This window comes from Ursus maritimus, unplaced genomic scaffold, assembly GCF_017311325.1.
Source record: "Ursus maritimus isolate PB19 unplaced genomic scaffold, ASM1731132v1 scaffold_22, whole genome shotgun sequence".
Classification (NCBI taxonomy): domain Eukaryota; kingdom Metazoa; phylum Chordata; class Mammalia; order Carnivora; family Ursidae; genus Ursus; species Ursus maritimus.
Genome location: NW_024424675.1, coordinates 34,554,278 through 34,574,557, shown reverse-complemented (window position 1 = coordinate 34,574,557; position 20,280 = coordinate 34,554,278). Strand labels below are relative to the sequence as shown.

Sequence of the window (20,280 nt, the reverse complement as noted above, 5' to 3'; positions counted from 1 at the left end):
GTGGAGAAATTGGAACCCTTACACACTGTTTAGGGGATCGTAACATGGTGCATCTACTCTGGAGAACAGTCCGGCAGTTGGTCAAGATGTTAAACCTAGAGTTACCATATGACCCAGCAACTCCTTCCTGGGTATAGACCTAAGAGAACTGAAGACATATGTCCCTGCAAAAGTTCGTCCTCAGATGTTCGCAGCAGCATTATTCGTAAGAGCCCCAAATCCAGCTGTCTCTCAACTCATGAAGGGACAGGTAAACTGCAGTACAGTCCCTACGAGGGACAGTCACACGGCAACGAGAAGAGATGGAGTGTTTGTACCCACGACGGCATGGATGGATCTTGAAAGCAGGACGCTAAAGGAAAGAAGCTGGGCACAAAAGACCACATAGTGTAGAATTTTTTATAAGACATGTCTAGAAAAGGTAAATCTATGGAGACCAAAAGTAGATCAGTAGTGGCCAGGGACTGGGGGAAACAGGGAGTGACTGCTAAGGGGAACGGGGTTTCTTTTTGGGGTGATGATAATGTTCTAAAATTAGATGGTGGTGATGGCTGCACAACTCTGTGAGATCCTAAAACCCACTGAATTGTACAGACTGAAACGTACAGGCAGAGCACACGGATTCTATCTCCAGAAAGCTGTTATTAGAAAGACACACATAACTGGTCCTGGAGTTGCGTTTCTAATTGGTATTGAGCTGCCTGGAAGGCAAGGCAGAAAAGAGGAGTTAGGGCCGACCTACTGTGAACCCTGGCGCGGGTGGACGGCTGATGAATCCCTCTTAGAGTCCCTTCCTGGCCACAGGCAAAGAAAGGCTCCTGACCACCTTGCATCTGCCTAATCCGGGCTGGAAAAAATAGAGTTCGGGGACTGCTGGGAGCAAGGTGGGAGGAGAAGAGGTTAGGGAAGAGGCAGCGACTGCTGGCTGCTCCAGCTCTCCCGGGAATGTCTAATGGATCCACAAGATGAGGGAGGTACAGCTACCAAAGGGATGTGCTGGCACTGAGCACTGGGTAGGAAGAGATGGAAAGGAAGTGGAGAGATGACAGCCTTGAGCAGCACATGCCTCTGACTGGGAACAGGAAGAGAGCCCAGTTTCTGTTTGAAAATTCAAACACTCTGTTTTGAATCATTCCTTAATCATTTTAGCTCTGTTGGTCTTATATCCCTAAGTAAACAGCAAGTTACCCTTTGGCTGGGACCACACTTGGTATGACTTCGGCTTCCTGTACAGTGCTCAATGCAGTGGCCATAAGCTAAGAGCCACTGGGCCTTGGCATGGATGTACAGGGTGTCTTGGCCTTCATAACCCATTCTGGACCTCCGTGGTCTTCACCCTCTTCTGGAAAGAGCATTTCAATTTCCTTTGGGAAACATCCCTCCCCCATTCCATGCATTTAGTTGGGATGGAGCTGACCCGCTCCTCTGCTCTCTCCGGGCATCGGCTCTTGATCTAGGCTGGCTAATCAGAGCCACAGAGGTTGGGCCAAGGAGATTCAAGCCTGGGAGCTGGGCTGGAATTCCGGAAGTAGGTTTTCTTTTTCGGTTGGGATTGCTGACAGGGAGTTGCTATATGGAGAAAGTCGGCTGAGGGATACAGAAAGACAAAGCCCTGAGAACACTGCTTTGTGCTCCTGGATCCAGCCCAACCTGAATTCCAGATACCTCTGAGTTTTTCAATTATTGTGATCCAATAATACCCTTTATAGCTTAAACACTCCATGTTTCAAATGGACTCCTGCTTGATACCAGCTATTAATAATGAGCTCCACATAGCTGTGGCTTCTGGAAAAAGCACAAAGAGAAAGAGCTGTGGGCCAAAAGTCAAGGCCATGTGTTTTAGTTCTATTGTGAATACCTTGACTATATCACCTCCCTGTGCCTCAGTTACTCTGTCTGCAAAACGGGGCTCATATTCATGTTCCTCTAGGTCCTCAATACTTCTCTGACTTCCGAGTTTATTGCTGTAGTCCAGATCTCTCTTTGGAACTTTAGCCCTACAAATATGATTGCCCTCTAGGATCTTTTTCCTCAACATTTTCCTCTTTCATTGTTATTCCTCTCACTCATTGGTACTTTGTGCTAGGAAACACTAGCTGTCCTCCAATATCTATTCTTCCTTTCTCCCTCCAGAATAATAGAATCCCTGAACTTCAATGGTGCATGTGACTAGACTATGTTTCCCAGACTCCCTTGCAGCTACACATGGGCATGTGATCAAGTTTCAGCCAATGGGATGTGACTAGAAATGATATATAGAGATTCTGAGGCTGGCCCTTAGCAGAGAGGGGAAAAAAATAAAAATGAAGTAAAATAAAGAGAGGTAAATTCTCCTTTTCCTGTTCTTCCATCCCACTGAGTGGAACACACACTTGGGGGTGAGCTAGGTTTTATCCTGCCAATGAGGGCAACATTCTGGGAGAGCAGAGGACATATGGGGCTTGGTGTCTGGTGCTATGGAGCAGTCCTACCAGCTCGAGTTGCTCACCCGTGGACTGTTAACGTGGAGGAAATAAACTGTCTCATTTAAGCCATGGTTATTTTGGGTCTCTCTTGGGGTGTCTGGCTTTAGCAAATAAAAAAACTGCCTCATTCCTCACCTAGGGGAGAGCTGGAGGAGGGAGTGGTGAATTCTAGAATTGGAGTGAACATGGCACAGGGGACTTGGCTGCTCCAAGAGCTAACCTCTCAGTTTTCCCTGGGCATCCCGGGGGCTCACAGGCAGGCAAGTGAGCCTGAAATACGACTCGTATTCTCTCCTGGGTGATCTTACTCTCTCTGGGCCTCAGTTTCTCCTTCTGTACTGTGGAGACTATTTGGGCATGTCGGTCTCCTAGGTCCTTCCAACTCCAACCTTCTGTGGTTCTGAAATTCTAGGACAGATGTTAGAACTCAGATGCCAGTGGGGCCAGGAGGGTCCCATAAGTGGGTTAAACAGGCCAAGTGGGGGCTGTGGTTGGGCTGCAGAGGAGACACCCCCTCCTAAGAGGCCCATCGCTACTCAGCTCCCGTTGATTGCTGCCACATGAGAACGTAGGATTGCCAGATTTTCTAATTTTTCAAGAAGAGCTGGAAATCTGGATTGTTTTGGTCTGTGCAATCTCCTGATTTTTTAATGTTGGCGACAAATTCACATTTTTTCAAACACTCTAGGGGCCAAACAAAAATGTCTGCAGGCTGAATTTGGTCGTTGGCCACCAGCTAGGCATTTTTTGTTTTGATACTATTTTCCTTCCTTCCTTCAGCAAATATTTATTTGAAGCCTTCTAAGTGGGGGGTACTGTTCTATGCACTGGGGATAAAGCAATGAAAAAAACAGGGCAAAAAATGTGCCTGTCATCATGTAGCTTTCATTCTAGAGGGGCGTCCTGACTTATTCATGCAACAACTATTTATTGAGCAATTCTGGCCCAAGCACCATTTGGCTGGGTAGGTAAAAAAGCGTTCACAGGCCCTGCCCTCATGGTACATACAACATAGAAGGGAGACAGGCAGTGAGTGCGTAATTACAGACGAAAAATTCAGTAATAGGCAGGGCTGCAATTTAGATAAAGGGGAGTGGCTAACAAAGTCCTGTTGAAGGAAGCTGCATTTAAAACGAGAACTGAAAGTAAGATTTCATCTAGTAAAAGAACATGCTAGAACATTCCAGATGACGGCAGAGGCTTCCAGGGTGCCCCTTCTCTATACCCCTTCAGCTGTGGCCACCCCTGTACACGCAGAGGCTTTCAGTTATGAGCACTGTGCTCTACAGCTCTCTTGGGGCAGGCCAGAAATGCAGGGAGCTAATAATCCAGCAGAAGCCCTCAACCTATGATGGAAGGGAAGATGCGGATAAATACGCCAGCACCCCCACTCGTTGGTGGGTCCACTTGGAGGTGTGTTCTGCAGTCTCCCAGGGGCCCCAGGAGGGACTGAGCCCCAGTGGCCGGCAGCAGTAATGTTTCATGCAACGTGTACTGGCCGCCTCCCCTTCCCCGTCTCACTTTCCCACTCTGCACCCAGTGCTTCCTGGGAGAAACCCAGCAGAGATGGGAGAGAACATGGCCAGGTTTGAGGACAGAAAGCAACTTAAGAAGAGTAGTGGGGCTGCGGAGCGGGGCAGAAGCCAGCTCATGAAGGGCCTTGGGAGGCTGGGATTAGGGTTTGTCCATGGCGAAGCCAGTGACCATCTTCCAGCAGGGAAGTGACACAACCAGGCCTGGGTTGTAGGATGACCCCTCTATAGGCAGCTATAAAGGGCAAGATCGACAGCTGGAGGTGGAGGCAGCTGGGATTAGGTGGTGGGGTTGGAGAGAGGATTGGGTGGCACGGGCTCAGCAAGGCACTCTGGGCTTTGTCCCCCGTCTTGAGGATGCCCACGGTTCGGTTTCAAGAATGGTGGTGACACAGACACAAAGGCCATCCTCAAGATTACACAGCCCCACATAGTCCACGAGAGCCCAGCTGTAGGACTTCAGGGTGGGCTCTCTCTAAGGCAAAGAAGGGCGAAGGCATGCATTTTAGGGCACAGGGACTTTACCAGGTGGTTAGAAAAACCCTAAAACACCCAGACTTAGTGGGACACTCACTACTCTAGCCCCTTTGGGACGGCCCCACTTTTTGCAATGGCTGCCAAGTCCACTCCGGTGTTTTCAGCGGCTCTGGGCTCTGCCATCCTTTACCTAAGCTGTGCTCTGTCCGAGGACGCACGCCGGACTTCCCGCAGGTACTGCTAGACATATTAACGGCATTCCTACGTGGCAAGAGATTTCTGCACCACCGACACCATTTTTATATTCTTTACAACATAATGGCAGATGATAAATCTATCTTGCTAATTACACATCCAGCTTGTTATAACCCCCATAAAAAACACGAGCAGCTGGAAAAGCCATGAGGTGATGTCAAATCATATTTCTGGTCTCTAAACAGAAACAGAAATATTTTCCAGGCGCTGGTGAGTCTCATGGTTCCTACCCATGCGTGGAAGCAGCTGCCAACAGGTCGCTCACCTCGGAGGAGATGATAGCTTGCCTGTTCTCTAAAGCTCGGCCCCTCCACCCCCACCCGTCTCCCTGAAGAGATGGCACGCACATGTGGTCTGCTGGGAGGCCAACAGGACGCATGCAGACAATCGGCCGGCTTTGGGTGTTAGCAGCTGGGGTCCTTTTTGCCTTAGGAAGGTGCTTTCAGTATTTCTTCCATTCGCCACCGCTCAGCCGATAGCATTTGCCCAGAATTCTAACCGGACGGTTCCCTGATATCATTTGTCCATGATACGTGTGCAAAGCTGTGGCGAAAGTCCACGAGGGAGCTGACAAAATGCCTCCCCTCCTCTCAGAAAAACGGAAGGAAAATGGAATTCATCTGCCGGAGACACTAAGATAAACAACAGGGAACTAGAAAAATACTTTACCTCGTTTTTCAGCTAAGATTACTGTTTTTGGCTGCAGTGTTTCCTTGCCCTCTTAGGAGGGAGACAGCTGAAGGTTCTGAGCTTATACCCTATCGAGTGGAGGCTGAACGCTTCATGTGTTGGAAGAAAGGCATGGGGGACGACAGAAGGGGAAGCTAATTAAATTTTCACATGTCGAGGGAACATTCCATAGGAGCTCTCAAACCCAGACTGACCCAGAGGGGCAGCCTTTGTTGGAGAAGCCACCTCATAAACGGCCCCCACAATTCCCAGGACAAACCAGCTGGACAGACTGTCATGTTGGGGGAAAAAAAAAAAAAAGACAGAGAAGAGACAAAATGGATTCTTACCTTCCCGTATCTGGATGCAAAAGTCCCGGTGAGTAAGGAGTGAAAAATAATTATTGTCTCGTCCAAATCCCACACGAACACACGCTGCGATGAAAGAGAGGAAAAGAATGGAGACAAATGGACTTGCTCGCATCTGACTTAATGTCTGCAGAAATTAATTCCCCGGGAGGAGAAAGAAATCTTGAAAAACATTATCTTTAAGTTATTAAACATGTGACTCACCGATGTGTCACTGGGTCCCCATCCAACCTCAGCTGTGTAAAGTGTATTCTGATGGCCCATTCTGGGCTCCTATCAACCCAGAGATGCCAGACCCAAGAAGCCCTTGCCTGCCACATAAAAGCTAAAAAATGGAGGCGATCAGGCCAAAAACAGCAATAAAAATCATATAACTCGTTTGAAAAAATGAAGCACTGCCTTTTTTACATTCACCGCTCTCTGTAAGCCCCACTACTTCTCAACACTCCCGTTTTTAGCAATTCTGGTGGCTACCTCCATAATTCTAAGTAACACACTTAGGCCTTCTTTACTTACCAGTTTGCCAACTTTAGACAACAGCTCTGGACTGAGTAATGCAAAAGATGAGGATTTAGCTCACGGTAATCTTCCTTGTTTCTCCAGGACTTTACATTTTTCACATATGTGAGCCCCTCTAGTCCCAAGACTACCCATTTTGGACACTCTCCCTGGCTGAAACAGTCAATCCCCCATGGAAGATTTTGGCTGTTGGTGTCCCACCCCTCCCCCCACCTCCTCCCTGCTCCGATTTGAGCAGCACTAGCCTTCCTTGCCCGCTGCCAATGGGGATCGACTGTTCCATGCATTCGGTTTCAGGGCTGTACTTGAAACTTCTGTGCTCTGGCTAGATGTTGGTTTTCAAAGTTGGTAACCAGTAAAGAGCACTCACATCTTGTGATTACTGTTCACTGCAGAGCCAAGGAACCTGCCGGGATTTCCCTTCCTTCTCTGTGTGTCCAGTGTCCTAACCCCAAAGCCACTTTCAGGAGACCATTCCTCCCATTAAGAGCGTGTCCTTTCTTGTGTTCCTTCTCAAAATCATACCATATCCCAGTTTGTTCGCATAGGAGCCATGCCTGTCTGGAATAACTTTCTGTCTTTGCAGGAGTTTATTAATTGCTTTAATTCTTTTGTTTCCAATGATGTGACTGCATTAGAATCTCAAATTCGGCTACACCCTCCGTATCAAAGATGTTCCTCCTCAGTGACAGAATGTTCCAGTGTGGACTGGATCATCTTCGGGCTTCTGCAGAGCTAGTATCCTGAGATGTCCTTTTACTGCATTTCCAGATGAGATCCACTGTTTCCTGGGTCCCAAGTCTCTCTTGGTTTTCTTTTCTTTTTTTTTTTTTTTAAAGATTTTATTTATCTATATGAGAGAGAGCGAGTGAGCACAGGCATGGGGGGGGGAGGAGCACAAGAGGGGAGGAGCAGAAGAGGAGGGAGAGGGACAAGCAAACTCTGTGCTGAGTGTAAAGCGCAATGTGAGGCTCGATCCCAGGCACCTGAGATCATGACTTGTGCTGAAACCAAGAGTTGGATGCCAACTGAGCCACCCAGGTGCCCCTCTCTTGGTTTTCTTCCTTGTTTTGCTTGAGTACATCCTTAAGCTGCTTCTTCTGAAAGGGTGCTAGTAAGCAGAATTCCTACATATCTGATCTATCTTGATTTTGCTCTATGGTTCCTCTGGGTACGGAATTCCAATTGGAAAATAATGTCCTCTAGACGTTGGAAAGCATTCCTCCATTAGCTTGATGCCCAGTGTGACTAGTGAGAAGTGTGATGTTTCACTGACCTCCAGTCCTATGTAGGTTTTGCTTTTTTTCTCTCTTGGATGCTTTAGGATCGTGCATTTGCAATCCTCAAGTTCCACGAGATATACTTAGGTGTGGTCTTCTTGAATTCATACTGTTCAGCACCTACCATTTTCAATCTTATTTCTTCAAATGATTTCCTCTCACCTTTTCCACTGTTCTCTCTTCCTGGAATTCCCGATAGTCAAATTAGACCCTTTTTTGATGGATAAGGCTTATACTTAAAAAAATATGTTTTCTATAATTTTGTCTTTTTGATCTGTGTTCTGGGAGGTTTCTTAAACATTTCCTCCCAACCCTTCTACTAAACTTCTGATTCTGTCATTTAAAAAATTTCTAGTGACTCTTATTTTGTCTCTGAGTATTTCCTTCCCAAGAGCCTCCATTTCTCTTATTCTATGGATGCAAGAGCTCCCTCGGATCCTTATAAGAAAACCAATCAGAATTTTCCTACATTCCTGTTTCTTTTCTTTTTTTAAAAAATATTTTATTTATTTATTTGACAGAGAGAGAGAAAGCCAGTGAGAGAGGGAACACAGGCAGGGGGAGAGTGAGAGGAAAAAGCAGGCTCCCAGCAGAGAAGCCTGATGTGGGGCTCGATCCCAGGACTCCGGGATCACGCCCTGAGCCGAAGGCAGACGCTTAACGACTGAGCCACCCAGGTGCCCCTACATTCCTGTTTCTTAAATTACCTGTCACTTGTCCTATTACCTTATCCTGGCCTTATTTTTCACATTGTTGGTTTTCCTCGTTTTCTTGGTGATCACTGTTTTTAAAAGCAAAGGGCTTGATTGTGTGTGTAGCTCGTGTTGGGGGTGGGAGCCAAAGACCCCTACTCAGTCTGCCATCTTGAATGGGCTACCCTGGAAAACTCTCTGGAGGTGAATGACTGTACTTACACACGGGCCTTTGCCATGCTTTTAACAGTAAAGGGAAGGGTAGTCTGTAGGAGGAAAAGGTCGGTTAGTGCAGGGGTTTTCAAAACAATCAGCAGATCTGAGAGTTATTTTGTGAGTTTTTGGGTCTAGTTACAGTTATGGGCGTATATGTGTTGGGTCATGGTATTAAGTGTAGTTCTTTTTTTTTTTTTTTTTAAAGATTTTATTTATTTATTTGACAGAGAGAGAGACAGCCAGCGAGAGAGGGAACACAAGCAGGGGGAGTGGGAGAGGAAGAAGCAGGCTCACAGCAGAAGAGCCTGATGTGGGGCTCGATTCTATAACGCCAGGATCACGCCCTGAGCCGAAGGCAGACGCTTAACCGCTGTGCCACCCAGGCGCCCCAAGTGTAGTTCTATATTAGGGGTCATGGTAAAAAAAAAAAAAGTTTGACAACTACTGTTTTTAAGGAGGGCTCCTGGGTTTCAATACGCTAAGTCCTAGTTTATCTGAACTAACTCAGTAGGATCAGTGAAACTGAGACATTTTGGTAAGGGAATTTAAAAAAATCAGCGAATATTTTCAAATTGAATGCAGACTCCATTCATTGACCTACTACATTCCCTCTGAAGAAGAAAGTCTGTCTCCCTCCCCTGCCCTAGATCTGTTGTGGGTAGGTGCCTGGTGGCTATTCTGCAGGTGACCCCAGTCCTTAGCCCACTGTGGTTTGGGCCAGGGAAAGCCCCTCATCCCAAAGGGGTCAGAGATCTTTCCTTGGAAACCTGAAATTGGAACCTAGAAAGACATTCCTCATCTTTGAGTGGCTGCTGGTGGCCAAGTGATCTGAGGGACAGGGAGGGCCAGTCTCCATGGAAGAGAGGGACGAAAGATGGGAAGACCACCCCACACTCTTCCAGGACCTGGTTTCAGTCAGAAGCCGAGAGGAGCTGGAGGAGCGTGGAGCCCAGGAGCCGGTGAGCACGTGTACTGAAATGATACCATGGTTGGTGGGGGATTCTAGCACCTGTGCTGTGGCCTGCGGGGAGAGAAGGCGTAAACGTACTTCCTTGGCCCGTCTACCTCCCGCTCCCAGGACCTTGCTGACGCTCCGCTGTCCCCTGCCCTGCGGTTCTGAGAGAATCTCGGGATCCCTAAAATAACTCCTGCTTTTACACTTAAGCTAGCTCAAGTTGGTTTCTGGCACCTGTAGTTGAGGGATTTTAACTAATCTACACTCAGAATTTCTCTCCTTTCCACTTCTCAACATCACTTCTCTCTCGTGGGCTTCTGTCATTTTAGCAACAGTGCCAAAGACTTAGGAGGTGTGACTGGGGCAAACCCTCCACGCAGACATTAAGCACGGAAGTGAAACACAGCTCGCACCTTTTCAACTGTTCTTGCCCAGTGGTTCTTTCCTCTGGAATCGAGAAGCAGATGTTTCCAGAATGATATCGTCCCGTAATCCGCGACTTCCATGTCACCCCCACTGCCTTCTCAGCTTAGCAGAAAATGTCTCTCCACCCCCACCCCTAACCTAGAGCAGAAGCCACGTTAAATGACTGAATAATGAAAGAAAAAAAAAAGACATGAATGTATGCACTGCTCTCTGTGATTTCCTTAGACCTGCCACTTGAAGCTGCAGGAAATCCTCAGGAATAGGGAGGCAGAAAAAACAAAGACAACCCGAGGCAAACAAATTTTCTCCTAGCCTTTTACAAAGGCCTAATCCTGCTGAGGGCATGGTGCAGTCTCCTTGGTGTTAGAGGGAGAGGGGTTCAAAAGTTAGAGGAAAAGGGAGAACAAATCCCTTGGCCTGAGAGCAGTCCCGTGAGCAGTGGGGATGCTGGCCCTGTGGCCGTCCCCAGGGGGGCAAGCTCTCAGTAGGATGGCTGCTGGTCTACCTCAGGAGGCTGACCAAGGGTAGGAGATAAGCGTGGTATTCAGAATATTTAACACCCTCTGGGACAGCTGGGACGGACACCGGCCATAAACAAGCACTAACAACCCTACCAGCGAATCCTGGCTAAGTAGTCCAGCTCTACTAGTGAATGCTGGCTGACTCGCAAAAGCCCTGGGGTGGGCATTTGTTGTTGGGCACCCAGAATCTGTCCCTGCCTGGTAAGAGCACTCTGGTTTTCTTTTCCCATTCGGTGCTGTGTTGGTTCAATCGAGGGCAAGCCCGAGGCAGGCCAGTGGGATGCTGTCTCCTTGGAATCAGACACTGAGTCAAGTGGCGCTAGAATCTTCCATGGTTTACTCTCTAGGAGGGCAGGACCCTCAAGGGTCCCGAGATTCCTCAGCACGGCCTCTGTTTGTTACCTTTCTTTTTTTTTTTTTTAAGTTTTTATTTAGTTATTTGACAGAGAGAGAGAGAACAAGCACAAACAGGGGGAGGGTCAGAGGCAGAGGGAGAAGCAGGCTCCCCCCCTGAGCAGGGGCCCCGATGCGGGCCTCGATCCCAGGACTTGGGATCATGACCTGAGTCGAAGGCAGACGCCCAACCAACTGAGCCACCCAGATGCCCCTGTTATGGTTCTTTCTAACCTTGGTTTTATGACTTTCTCTCCATGTTGCTCCCTCTCCGTAAATTCCCTTTTGCTTAAGTAACCAGAACTGGTTTCCCTTGCTTGCGACTGCAGGATTATATCTCATACTCCAAGGTTCCCATTTTCGACAAGGACTGCTATGCCCAGTGTATGGCACGGAAACCCAGAAGTCCAGAGACTGCATGGACTCTCATCGACCATGGAGGGTACTGACAACCAGGACGGAAGCAGCCACCACCTCAAATCCTGGACACGAGGGGCTCTTATACTGTCTTCTGAGACCTCTTGAGCTCTGAGAATTTCATACAGTTCTAGGGGCAAGGGGCCCCAGTAATGAGGTGGAGTTTCTTAACCACCCTGATGGGATGGGGACTCAGAGTCAACATTACATTGACTTTAAGGAAATGATGAATATATTTCTCAGCACGTCTGAGTTTGTGGGCGGAGCTTGGTAGTTGCTGCATGCATTCGTTGTACAGGATTATGAACGGAGATGGGATGATGATGCATTTGCATCTCCCGGCACAGACCGAGACTTTGCCGACTCTGCCCGCGTCCCCATAGCACACTCAAGCCAACAGATCTGCCCTCCTGTATTTCTGCCTTCGGTGAAGAAGTACGAACCAATGAACATGCCCATTTTTCTCCCTAGGTATCGAATGGTTGCTTCCATCTGTTTTTTGGGGCATCCGTTTTGCCTCTGCCCCCACTAGTACCCTTCTCCTTCTCTCATGCATGCTGTTCTTTTTTGTTTGTGTGGGAAAATGTCAGTGCTTGACGAATAGTCCTACACTTGCTTTATTACAATAAAGACAGGCACATCCCACTGGGTGTTATATGTAACTACCGAATCACCGAACACTACATCAAAAACTAATGGTGTACTATACGGCGGCTAACTGAACATACTCAAAAAAAAAAAAAAAAAAAAAAAGATTGGCACATCCCTCAGACTAGCCCTTCTCAGCCTGGGCTGCACTCCGGAAATCATCTGGGGAGCTTTGAAATGCTGACGCCTTTGTCCCTCTCTCAGGGAACTGGATTTCACCGATCTGAGGTGCAGCTTAAGAATGAAGGCTCTCAGTGCTCCCCAGGAGTTCTAAGGCACAGCCCAGGTTGCGAGCTAGTGTGTAAGAAACTCAGCATCATAGAAACGATGCAAGCGCATCTGAGCCAGCCTCCTGTCTCCAGACAGATAAATATCCAAGCCCTGATAGAACCTCGAGGGCAACTTTTAGAACTCCCTTGCAATGTGTGTTTAATTAGTCTGGGATGGGGCCTGGCCACCTGCAGTTTGAAAAGCATCCCAGTGACATGCAAATGTAGCCAGGGTTAAGAACCTCCTAACCCAGCTGGGAGGGTGCACTGCCCACTGGCGTCTTTACCAGGGCCTCTCAAAGTGCGGTCCTTAGCCCTAAGACAGCTGCGCATTCTGGAAACTTGCTGGAAATGCAAATTCTCAGTCCCCTTCCCTCTCCCCGCCCCCGAATCTAACAAACTGGAAACCAGCAGTCTGGGTTTTCATGGGCCCCCAGGTGATTTTGCTGCTGCCTACATTTGAGACCCTGTGTTTGATGTTCTTTACTATCTCCAGGGTCACTTTTCCTAGCCTGGTCCGTCAACAGGGCTTCCTTACGGCCAGCACAATTCTCCACCTTCCCATCAAGTGTTCTTTCCTCCATTACTCAGAGCTTTGTGGACACAAAGGGTCATTCTCCCCTGTGTGCGTGGACAGAACTCTGTCCCCTATGCTCCTGTTCCAGTCACAGGTGGAGATTACATTCACCAAGTCAAACAGGCAGTCTGGAGTTACCTCGATCTCATTGTCCCCTGTTGGGGAGGGGTCACTGCTCCGCTTCGAGCGGCCTCGGAGCTTCCCGTCGGAGGCTCGGTGCGGCCTGTCCGTGTCTCCCTCTTTCGCCGGCGTGGAGGGTCCATTGTGTGTGTTATATTCCCCTGGTGCAGGAAAGGGAGGGTCGACATATCAGAAGTTTTGCTGAGTGTCTCCTCCCAGGAAATATCACTCCACCAGAACCAGCTCCATAGTGTTAGGTCCCAAAGGCAGCACAGAAGGCAAAGATCTCATGGGATCAAAACTGCTCTTGATGGTCCCCCCTCGGCTGCCTGTTCATAATCATTCACTCACGGAGCGAAGATTCACGAGCAGGCATAGTTCCAGGCACTGCTTCTCATAGTACTTAACTTCTAGACGGAGGGGAGGAGAGGGGTGTCAGACAAACAAGTGAGTATCTAACATGCTAGGTGAGGATGCGTGTTACAGAGAATTGTTTTTTAAGATTTTATGTATTTATTTGTCAGAGAGAACGAGAGAGAGAGAGAGAGGGAGAGTGTGCACAAGCAGGGAGAGTGGCAGGCAGGGGGAGAAGCAGGCACCCCACTGAGCAAGGATCCCGATGCAGGACTCAATCCCAGGACCGTGGGATCATGACCTGAGCTGAAGGCAGATGCTTAACCGACTGAGCCACCCAGGTGTCCTGCATGTTACAGAGAATTAACAGCCAGGATGAGGACCGGTAGTGCTGGGAGGTTACTAACTGCTACGGGGCTAGTCAGGGAGGGCCTCACGGATAAGGGGATACCTGAGTGGAACTCTAGGGAAGTGAGGGTGGGCCGCTGGGGGAGTTGTAGGGACAGTGAGCAGAGCTTTGTGTTTGCAACTCTCTATATCCCAAAGCCTGAGAACCCCCAGATTCTCAGAAGGAAGAAAATCAGTATTTAAAAGGAGCAGGCAGCAAACTTTTCTGTCTTTAAGAGACGCACATCTTGGGGCAAGTGGGACGTGTGCAGGGAGAATTCTCTGTGTTGCTCTCCCTATGTGGCTTGCTTCATTCTCTATTAAAAGCACAGGGCTGGCACTGAGGACATGTCAGTAAACGATCTGAACTGAGTTCTGGCTTGACCTGTATGTGCAGGGTCAGCGAGAAGGTGCAGAGCAGAAGGCAGCCACCTGCGGCTTCCACTGAGCTGGTGCTTCTAGGAGGCACAGAGAGGCTGCCATGTGCATGCCCTCAGGCATGATGGGGGGTCTGATGACACCCCCCACCCCCCGCATGAGTGAGCAGCACCCTCTTAGGACCCAGGTCCCAAAGCCAGAATCCGCACTGTGCTGTTTTTTAAGCACAGAAGATTGAAATACCTGACTTTTTATCAGAGTTTATCGTCTTTACTGAACTGATGAAGTAGGATGACGTGTCTGTGTTATCCTGGACACTAAGTCTGGGCCAGCCCCCATCGTTGGAGTGACAGAAGCATACACAGGCAGGGAACCGTGGAGGGCACCCCATCCCGCTCTCTCATTTTACGGCTGCTGGTTTTAGTTCCCAAATGTATCCTGAGGACTTCATCTCTCCTTCCATAATCACCAGTTCTTGGATCATTAGGAGGAAAATGCTTTTGTCTAAAACTACTTGGCAATGGACTGATTTTTTCCCCACTACCCTGGAAGGATGATTTCCCTCCAAAACCCAAGGGACTTAACTTGGTTTATTTAATATTTCTAAAACTTCTTAGCAGACTAAGGACATAATAAGGAAAGGTTTGCTTTTGAGTTGTCAGGACTGTGGGGCCATCTCCCAACTCCCCAAGTTTTCAGGACACATTGAAAAGGGGAATACATCAGGCGTCTAATAAATGTTTAAATAAGGTGTGCGGGAAGCCAATATATTAAGAGTCTCCCGGGGCACCTGGGTGGCTCAGTTGGTTAAGCGTCTGCCTTCGACTCAGGTCCTGATCCTGGGGTCCTGGGATTGAGCCCCCCATCAGGCTCCCTGCTCAGTGGGGAGCCTGCTTCTCCCTCTCCCTCTGCCCTTCCCTCCGCCCCCACCCCCATCCCCACTCATGCTGTATCTCTCTTTCACTCTGCTCTCTCTCTCTCAAATAAATAAAATTAAAAAAAAAAAAAAAAAAGATTCCCCTCCCTGCCCCCGAAAAAGCAGGCTGTTTCCCAACCTTTTACATTCTTGAGAATGAAGTGTCAAGATTCAAAGTTCACAGTCAGAGGTACAGAGGCTAAAGCAATTTACATAAACCTTCTTCGGGGTCATTTTACTCTTTTTCTTTCTCCCTCCTTGCATTTTTACATCACCTCCAAGGGCTTCCTTGTAATCCCTTTGTGATGTCTTCCTCCCACCCCACTCCCCAGGTGACCACCGATACACTTTCTCTCCCTAGAAATTAGTTTGCTTTTTCTAGAGTTTTAAATAAATGGAATCACACAGTATATATTCTTTCTTCGTCTGGCTTCTTTCAGCCAGAACGATAGTTTCACGAGTCTGTCCATGTTGCCACGCGTAGGGATGGTTCCTTCCTTCGTGTTGCTGAGGACTGTTCTACTGTCCAGATACACCACGCCCCACTGCTCGCCTGTGGGTGGACATTTGGGTTGATTCTAGTTTTGCTACGAACGTTCACACATCAACCTTGGTATTCATGTAAACTTTCTTTTTACCAGTGTGATTCCAAGGTCATGTGGTGAGTCTATGTTTGACTTTTTAAGAAACTGCTAAATTGTTTTCCAAAGTGATTGTACCATTTCACACTACCACCGGCGGGGTAAGAGAGTTCTAGTTTGCTCCACATCCTTGCCAACCTTCAGTATGGCCAGTCTTCATGATTACAGCCATTCTAAGGGGTACACATTGGGGATTTAATTTGTACTTCTCTAATGACTAATGGTCAGCATCTGAATTAGGGTTGTGTTTTTTTGTTTGTTTGTTTGTTTTGTTTTGCCATCCCTGTGTCTTCTTTGGTAAAATGTCTGCTCAAATACTTTGCCCATTTCATTACGAGTTGTTTTCTTAGTCTTGGGTTTTGAGAATTCCTTGTATATTACATGTATGTGATGGTTAATCTTGTGTGTCAAGGTGATGGGCTGGTAAAACATTATTTCTAGGTATGTCTACTAGGGTGTCTCCATAAGAGATTAGCATTTGAATCAGTAGACTGATGGGGGGGGTGCATTACCCATTTGGCTGAGGGTCCAAATAGAACAAAAAGCAGAGGAAGGGCAAATTATCTTTCTTCTTCTTCTTCTTTTTAAAGATTTTATTTATTTGACAGAGAGAGAGAGACATCGAGAGAGGGCACACAAGCAGGGGGAGTGGGAGAGGGAGAAGCAGGCTTCCAGCTGAGCAGAAAGCCTGATGCAGGGCTCGATCCCAGGACCCTGGGATCATGACCTGAGCCAAAGGCAGATGCTTAACGACTAAGCCACCCAGGTGCCCCCAAATTATCTTTCCTCTTGAGCTGAGATGTCCACCTTTTCCTGCCTCAGACGTTGGAGCTCCTGACACTCAGGCCTTCTGACTCAGATTGAATTGCTCTACTGGCTTTGCTGGTTCTCTGGCTTGTAGAAGGCAGATCATGGGACCTGCTGATCTGAACCATTTCTTATAATAAATCTCTTATCTCTCTCTCTCTATCCTATGTAGAAAATTAGATAGAATTTATTTAAAAACTATTTTCTTTGGAGAACTCGAATACAACACACTTTATCAGATACATGCTTTGCAATTATTTTTTCCCAGACTGTAGCTTCTCTTTTCATTCTCCTAACAGTGTCTTTCAAAGAGCAAATGTTTTAAATTTTCATGAAGCCGATTTATGTAATTTATTTTCTTTTTGGATCATATTTTTGGTGACATATATGAGAACTCTTTGCCTAGCCCAAAGTCACAAAGATTTACTCCTGTTTTCCTTAGAAGTTTTGTGGTTTTATTTTTAGGTCTATGATCTATTTTATGTTAACTCTTTTATGTCATGTGAGGTATGGACTGAAGTACAGTTTTTATGAATACGGATATCCAGTTGTTCCAGAATCTTTTGTTGAAAAGACTATCCTTTCTCCATTGAATTGTCTTGAAACTTTATCAAAAATTACTTGTCCATATACACACGCATTTATTTCTGCATTCTCTATTCTGGTTCATTGATATACTTGTTTATCTTTATGCCAACACCATATTGTCATGATGACTGTGCCTCTGGAGTAAGTCTTAAAATCAAGTAGTGTTGGCCTTCCAACTTTGTTTTTCTGTGTCAGAGCTATTGAGGCTATCCCAGGTCCTTTGTTCAGAATGAAGTTCAGAATCAGTTTGCCAATCTCTATATACAACTGTGGGATATTGACAGAGATTGTGTTAAATATATTGATCAATTTGTGGAGAACTGACACCTTAATAATACTAAGTCTTCTGAGCTGTGAGCTCTTTCCGTTTACTAAAGTCTTCACTCCTTTCAGTAGTGCTTCGTAGTTTTAAGTGTACAACTCTTGCACATCTTTTGGCAGATTTATTCAGTAGCACTGAATATGAAATGAAATGAAATAGCATTGAAATGAAAGTATTCAATATTTTTTGATAGTACTGTAAATGGCATTTAAAACAATCTTATTTCTGGGGCGCCTGGGTAGCGCAGTGGTTAAGTGTCTGCTTTCGGCTCAGGGCGTGATCCCAGCGTTCTGGGATTGAGTCCCACATCAGGCTCCTCTACTAAGAGCCTGCTTCTTCCTCTTCCACTCCCCCTGCTTGTGTTCCCTCTCTCGCTGGCTGTCTCTCTCTGTCAAATAAATTAAAAATCTTTAAAAAAAAATCTTATTTCTGGGCGTCTGGGTGGCATAGTCAGTTCTAAGTGCCCAACTCTTGGTTTTCGCTCAGGTCGTGATCGTAGGGTCTTGAGATCAAGTCCACATCCAGGTCCATGCTTAGCACAGAGTCTGCTTAAGTTTCTCTGTCTCTCTGCCCCTCCCCCTTGTACTCTTTCTCTGAAATAAATAAATAAATCTTTTTAAAAAATATCCTATTTCCTATTGCTTGTTGTTATTATATAGAAATACAGTTGATTTTCATATATTCACCTAGTACTCTGCAACACTGCTAAATTCAGTTTTTAGTTTTAGTTTTTAAATAAATTCTATCTAATTTTCTACATAGGTGATCATATCATTTAACTTCTTTTCCCTTTATGAAGTTTTGCTTCTTTTCCAATATGGAGACTTTAATTTACTTGTCTTATTGCACTGGCTAGAATCTCCAGTACAATGGAGAATAGAATTGGTAAGAGTAGACATCTTTATCTTGCTTCTGAACTTGGGGAGTTGTTGTAGGTTTTTTGCAGCTATCCTATTTTAGTCAACTTGGGTTGCTATGACAAAAATATCACAGAATGATGGGTATTAAGGAGGGCACATGTTGCATGGTGCACTGGGTGTTATATGCAAATAATGAATCATACAACATTACATCAAAAACTAAGGATATACTGTATGGTGACTAACATAATAAAAAATTATTATAAAAAAAATATGAACTCCCCCAAAATATCACAGACTGGGTCGCTTAAATAGCAAAGATTTATTTCCCACATTTCTGGAGGCTGGAAGTCCAAGATCAAGGCACTGGCCCATTTTGCTCTTAGTCAGAGTCTTCTTCCTGGTTTTCAGATGGACACCTTCTTGCTATATCCACACATGGTAGAGAGAGAGATATATTATTTCTCTTGTGTCTCTTCTTATAATGGCACTAACCCCATTCATGAGGGCTTCACCCTCATTACCTAATAACCTCCCAAAGACTCCACCTCCAAATACCATCACTTTGGGTAACAGGGCTTTAACATATAAATCTGGAGGGGAATCCAAGCATTCAGTCCATAGCATGTCTTTTTCTAATAAAGAGTTCCCTTCTATTCCTAATTTGGAATTTTTATCAGGAACAGATGATAAATTTTGTCAAATGCTTTCTCCGCATTTATTAAGGTGACCTCTTTTTTTCTTTCCAGTTAATTACTTATGGGCAAATTATATTGATTTTCAAAATTTAAATCAACTTTGCACTCTTGGGACAAATCCCACTTGGTCATAATATATTATTCTTCTTTCATATATTGCTGGACTTGATTTGCTAACATTTTGTTTAGAAATTTTTTTTTTAAAGATTTTATTTATTTATTCGACAGAGAGAGAGACAGCCAGCGAGAGAGGGAACACAAGCAGGGGGAGTGGGAGAGGAAGAAGCAGGCTCATAGCGGAGGATCCCGGAACGCCGGGATCACGCCCTGAGCCGAAGGCAGACGCTTAACCGCTGTGCCACCCAGGCGCCCCTGTTTAGAAATGTTTAATCTACATTTATGGGGGATATTGGTCTATAGTTTCCTTTCCCTTACTTTTTTTTTTTTTTTAAGATTTTATTTATTTGGGAGAGAGAGAGAGAGCACGAGATGGGGGAGAATCAGAGGGAGAAGAAGACTCCCTGCTATGCAGGGAGCCTTATGCGGGGCTCGATCCCGGGACTCCAGGATCATGATCTGGGCTGAAGGAAGACGCCTAAATGACTGAGCCACCCAGGCACCTAGTTGCCTTTTCTTATAATGTCTTTATCTAGTTTTGGCATTGGGGTCATGTGGGCCTCATAGAATGAGTTGGGAAGTATTATTTCCTCTTCAATTTTCTTAAAATTTTTTGTAGAATTGATAGTTCTTATTTAAGTGTTTGGTACTCTTAATCAGTGAGGCCATCAGGGCCTGGTGCTTTCTTTGTGGGAAGATTTCTAACAAAAAATTCAATTTATTTAATAGATGTAGGCCTGTTAAAGATATAGATCTATTTAGGTCATCTATTTCTTCTTGAGGGAGTTTGGGAAGTTTTTGTCCTATAAAGAATTTGTCCATTTCATCTAAGTTGTTGAATTTATTGGCATGATGTTGTTCATAAAATTGCATTATTGTCCTTTTAATATCTGTTGGGTCTGTAGTGATGTCACCACTCTCATTTTATTGGTAATTTATGTCTTCTCTCTTTTTTATGTATCAGCCTATCTAGAGTTTTATAAATTTTCTTTATCTTCTCAAAGAATCAGCTTTTGTTTTCACTGATTTTCTCTCTTGTTTCTCTGTTTTCAGATTTCACTGATTTCCATTCTTGTCTTTATTGTTCCCTTTCTTCTTCTTACTTTGAGTGTAATTTGCTCTTCTTTTTCTAATTTCTTAAGGTGGAAGATGAGGTGTTTGGCTTGAAATTTCTCTTCTTTCCTAACATAGGCACTTGTGCTACAAGTTTTCCCTTTATGCACTGCTTTAGTGACATCCTACAAAATTTGACACATTGTGCTTTCATTTTCATTAAGTTCAAAATACTTTTAAATCTTCTTTTGGTTTTTCTCTTTGACCCATGGTGTATTAGTCAGGGTTCTCCCAAGAAACAGAACTGATAGGATGCATGTAAATATATATATATATATATATATATATATATATATATGT

At 45.7% G+C, this 20,280-nt stretch overlaps 1 protein-coding gene across 2 annotated transcripts in view; it reads right to left on the bottom strand.

Moving 5' to 3' along the window:
* Window positions 1-20,280, bottom strand: part of EYA2 (EYA transcriptional coactivator and phosphatase 2) — a 282,437-nt gene that overhangs the window by 93,470 nt on the left and 168,687 nt on the right. For both annotated transcript variants that reach the window (XM_040638425.1, XM_040638424.1), the window contains exons 8-9: window positions 12,818-12,960; window positions 5,749-5,832 (exon numbers count right to left, since the gene is read on the bottom strand). In XM_040638425.1, the coding sequence (XP_040494359.1) occupies window positions 5,749-5,832; window positions 12,818-12,960 (227 nt within the window). The remainder of the gene's footprint in view (window positions 1-5,748; window positions 5,833-12,817; window positions 12,961-20,280) is intronic.